The sequence below is a fragment of the Apaloderma vittatum genome, unplaced genomic scaffold, assembly GCF_000703405.1.
Source record: "Apaloderma vittatum isolate BGI_N311 unplaced genomic scaffold, ASM70340v1 scaffold25403, whole genome shotgun sequence".
In the NCBI taxonomy this organism is placed as follows: domain Eukaryota; kingdom Metazoa; phylum Chordata; class Aves; order Trogoniformes; family Trogonidae; genus Apaloderma; species Apaloderma vittatum.
The window spans coordinates 39,986-44,901 of NW_009706852.1; the positions used below are offsets into that span (position 1 = coordinate 39,986).

Genomic DNA, 4,916 nt, shown 5'->3' on the forward strand with positions numbered 1-4,916 from the left:
TTTTTTTTTTAAAGACCAGATCCCGGCTTTCCTATAATTTCACGGGTCCTTCTCACCCAGACCCTCTCCCTCCTCCTCACGAGGTGGAGCCGCTGTGGATGGAGCAGAGGTGCTGGACCACGACCGAGGATGTAACGGCACCGAGCTGCCTCCCTGCAGAATTGCACCGTCTGAGCAAACTGGGGATTTTGCTCGTGGTGATGGAGCTCAAACCAAAAAAACGCTGACTCAAAACACGCATTTTCGACACAGACTCCTCTCCCCTTCAGCTGACGCCTGGAATCCTTCTGTCGCTACAGTTTGGGGGAGCGAATCGTCATCTTCTCGACTCTCCGGGGATATTTATAGCACAAAACCTCTGTGGTGCCGGGGACAGGCTGGTTCCCAGTGGCCGAAGCTCCAGAATTCAGGCTCTTGCCCCAGCACGGGGCTCGGGGAAGATGGAGGAGCAAAACGCAGCCACGCTCTGTCCTCCCAACCCCTGCAGCCTTGCAGAAGCGCTTCCACATCCCCTGAAGCGCGACGCAAACGCGCGAGGAACCAGCGTGTCCGACGAGGGACATATGGCCCAGCGTATGCAAATGCATCATCACTCGAAGCGTAAAACAGAGGCGTTGCTGGTGAACGTTTCCGAGCAGAACAGAGGGCAGAAATGTTTAAAAAAAAAACAAACATGATGGCAGCAAATCAAATCCTGAGTAGATCTGCAGTATCTAGGTTACCTTAATTATGTTCAGCTAAATATGGATGCCAATTAATTAGAGGGCTGCTGATTTCCAAAGAAAATTAGTTTACTCTTAATGAGCTAATCAGTCTCTATTTTAAAAGAAATAATAATGAAATTATTAGCTTGTACAAAGGCGTGTGCAGCCACTTGACACGGAGTGCCGAGCTCTCCTCCGGCTGGGAATTATCCGGCACGATGTCGCCGGGATTTCCACGCGGGGCTGACGATCCCTTCAGAACAGGTTGCAAACGGCATCCTGCTCCCTCTGCCCTTATCCCACTGGGACCCAGAGAGAAAAGAAGTAATTTGCTGTCAATCCTGGGTTATTATCTCAGGATTTAGGAGCATGGGCCAGTGGCGTGTGGACAGGAATCCTCTTCCCAGCTCTGAGCGCTCAGACAAAGCTCCCGTTTTTTGGAATATTAATAAGAGTCAAGCTGTGCGCCGCAATTAAAACGCTGATTATAATTTCTCCCATCTGTAGCTGACTCCACTCCAGAAATTCAAGAAAAAAAAATTCAGCAGAGACGCCAACGTCACGTGGGGTAAACACTTTAAAGGGGAATGCCGGGGCATGGCGAGACGGGGTGAGGAGGGGAACGCTTCTCCATCCCGCCTCCGCCGGCTCTTCCCATCCTGGCTGGGAACCCCAGCACAGAGATTTTGCTGCCTGGGAGCCTGAGAGACAACCACCTTCTCCCCGTGTGAGCGCTTCTGCAAGTGGCGCATCTTCAAGTTCCTTAAGAGGAGCGAGTGCAGCTCCTCCGATGTCAAAAATGCGCTCGAGAAGGAGCAACCGGGTGCACCTCCTGCAGCCCAAGAGCCGCGGGGTGAGGACAGGCTGCCCAGGGGGGGCGATGGCTGGTACCAGCTCGGAGTTGCTGCTCCACAGGTGGGAGAGCAGCAGCATCGGTGCACCCGTGGTGCCCCACGCTCAAATTTCGGCAGCGAAGCAAAGCAAAGCGGAGTTATTTCACGTTCAAGGTCGCTGCCACCCGTTTTGTCCTCGGAAGAGGCGCAGCTCTGCGTCTGCCGCTCGGCCAGGAGCCATCGCCACGGTGCTGCGGGGCAGCTTCTGAAGCATCAGCTGAATTGAGTTCAAAACCGCGTGAGGGAGAGATGCGTGGGTTCACGTGGGCACCCGGGGGAAGTCTCGGCTGGCGAAGCGAAAGCACAGAGGAAGGATTCGTGCTGCAAAAAGGACCGACAGTGCGGAGGTGCCGACGTGCCGCTTCTCCGGTGCAAAGCTGCTTCGGATGGATGCGGCTGCAAAGCGGAGCCCGGAGCCTTCTGCACAGCCCAGCTTGTAAGGGGCTGTGGCATGGTGGTGGAGTCTTAAAAAAGAAATCTTGCGTGAGCTGGCATCTGCTGCAACGTGCAAAGCCAAACCCCTCGGGCTTTGCATTGGGAAAACGGGGCACGCAGCCGTGCTCTCCCTCTCAGGGTGCCCAGGGTGTGATATCTGAGGGTTGAGGTCATATGGACGAGCTGAATAAAAGGGCAAGGACCTGCCACCCACTCTGTGGGGACTCCCCTGCTTGCTGGCAGCTGCGTCGGTGAAATCCTGGGGTTGTAAACCCCAGTGGCCTCCGACACTGCAAAGGGGCAGGGTGGAGACGTGCCCTTTCCAGCTTTTTCCAAATTCCATCCCCACACACCCCATTTCCTCCTCCTTTTCCTTGCCTTAGCAACAACTGCTTTAACATTTCTTTAGCACAGAGCTGTGCTGCTGGTTTGGATAACTCCCACCTATCGCAGAGGATCGGTCACATTTCTTGATGCTGCCACCTGCCCCCTTAGAGATGCCAAAACCACTGGAGCAAAGAGATGCTTTAAACAAATGTTTCATTCCCTTTCTAAAGAAAAAAACAATCAACCAACAACACCAGTTCACTACAGCAGCTGTAAATCCTCCCTTCCCCAGGGAAGGACAGCAGAGACGGAGCTCGCATCCCCACGCCCAGCACTTGGGGACCGGTTCCGGATCGGGGTCCCCTCCACTGGGGCCGAAACCTCTTACCTGCTCGAGGGGGATGACGAGGAAGGAGCCTCCACCCGCGCTCTCCGTCACGATGGCGAGGAAGCGGGCATTGACGGCGCAGAAGTGGTTGTCGTGGACATTCTTGGTGATGGGGATGCCGTCGAAGCAGTGCTCCCGGCTCGCCACCTTCCCGTAGACGTTCCGAAACTTGGAGCTGCGGTACTGCGGGCGCCATGACATCTGCGGGGCCAATGCAGAGGGATTAACCTCCCGAAAATACCCAACCCGGGCCGTTCCCTGCTTGCTTTCCCATTCCCAACACGCACCACAATAGGGATTTTGCCCGGCGAGGCATGGCACCATCGGGGCAGCCCAGGTCTGCGAACATAACACCCTTGAAAAATATATAAGATGCCTCCCTGGTGCAAGGCACGACTGACAAAAGGCATTAAAAGGCTCTCCCACTGTTGCAAAATTTAAACCAATCTCCTTTTCAGCACAGACTGCTTATCTAGAGCGCACAGCGCTCCTACTTAATGCGAACATGACAAATGAATTAAGGCTTTTAACGCGATGACTTGGAAAAGGATTGGTCTGGGCTGCAAGCAAGCACGCGTCGGGGCAGGGTAAGAGCACTTAGGCGAGGAGCGAGCATCGCAGAGCCGGCGCGCGTCGCGTTCTGCTGCCTCAGCTGATTTTGCACGGGCGTCCCCGCGTGGGCTAACCCAGTGCCGGGGGCGAGATGCTTCCAGGGATCCCGGCAACTGATCCCAAGGACCCACGGGCTCGTCTGGCTTCCGCAGAGCAAGTCCACGCGCTGCAGCTGCACCCACGGAAACACTCTGGCTGGTCCTCACTAAACATTGAAGGTGGTTTTGAGAAGAGCTTAAGCATTTGAGCCGCCTTAGAGCAAGGTGAAGACCCAGCTTTATCTGGGAACACGGTATCCGCATGCCTGAGGACTCCGCTATCTTCACAACCAACACCTACGAACAAAAGTGCGGGCTTAAACGCCGGGTCACCTGCTGAGAGCAGCTCTCGGCGATGGGCAGCACCAGGGAAATATTCCAGTGGCTGCTCTGATCCTAAAGAAGTAATCCTAAATAAACCCGAGACCCTGCTTCCCCCCAAACTCAATGCCACAGGTACACAGTTGGGAGCGCGGCGTGTCGGAGCAGCATCTTCCCGAGAGGAAAGGGCAACAGCCTGAGATTGGAAACGGCAGCTCAGCGCCTCAACTCAGAGCTACGGAGCAAAAAGCAGAGTGAGGAGCAGCAGAGGGCAATAATCCCGCTCTGTGCAATATAGTTCTGACGTCAAGTGACGCGTTGCAGGCACTTGGTGAAAGCAGAGCCCTGGATTCCTTGTGGGATCCGAAACGCTGCCCGCAGGAAACCTGAGGATCCCACTGTGCTGCCTTCACCCCCCCGTATCCACCCATCTCACTCCAAACCCCAGCTCGATTTTCCACTCCCATAGGCTGGGAGCATCCTCCTGGGGACGCAGGGCAGCGCCGTCGGCAATCCCCAGGCTGCAAGGAAAAAGGACAAGGATCCTCAAGGATTTAACCCGGAACCAGAGCGGAGAGATGGTTTTGGAAAGGTTTCCGCTCTGGAAAAATGCAGACTCACATCCAACAGAGCGCTGTGAATCTTTGCCAAACCTACCCAAGCAGACGGAGCCAGGCAGGACAAGGAAAAACAGCTCAACCGCAGCCCCGGGAGTGGCTTTCAGGAGCTTCACTAAAGCTTACGTTTCCCTTTGTCCGAACAGACGAGTTTTCATCGTGAAATTGAATTTTTTTTTAATCTTAGAAAAAGCATGAAAATACACGGCGATATTTTTTAAGCTCTCGATTTGCTCTGTGATCCCAGCACTTTGCTCCCATTCCTGCCATCTCTGCTCTGGACCTATTGCAAAAAAATAAACCAACACCCCAAATTCTACCAAAAATGGCCATTTGCTCGATCCTTCACCCACTAAACTTTTCAACTGCCTCATGGCGTATTCCCCACGCAGGAGAAAACCCCCCTGTGGAAACCCTTCACCGAGCAGAAAAAGGGTTCCCAATATTTTCTGCATCCAGCAATTCAGCTTAACGAGTCACAGCCAAACGAAGCACCGGCACAAACGAGCTCCAAGCATCCCCGAGTTGTGTTTTTACCCTTAATATGGATCCTCGTGCGGGTGCTACGGAGGCTCCCGACC

The 4,916-nt window shown here is 54.3% G+C and overlaps 1 protein-coding gene across 1 annotated transcript in view; it reads right to left on the reverse strand.

Moving 5' to 3' along the window:
* The window catches only part of CORO2B (coronin, actin binding protein, 2B), a 16,825-nt gene extending 13,877 nt beyond the window's left edge, over positions 1–2,948 (reverse strand). Inside the window, exon 1 of the mRNA XM_009865955.1 lies at positions 2,748–2,948. Within this exon, the coding sequence (XP_009864257.1) occupies positions 2,748–2,948 (201 nt within the window). The remainder of the gene's footprint in view (positions 1–2,747) is intronic.
* Positions 2,949–4,916: the final 1,968 nt, after the last annotated feature.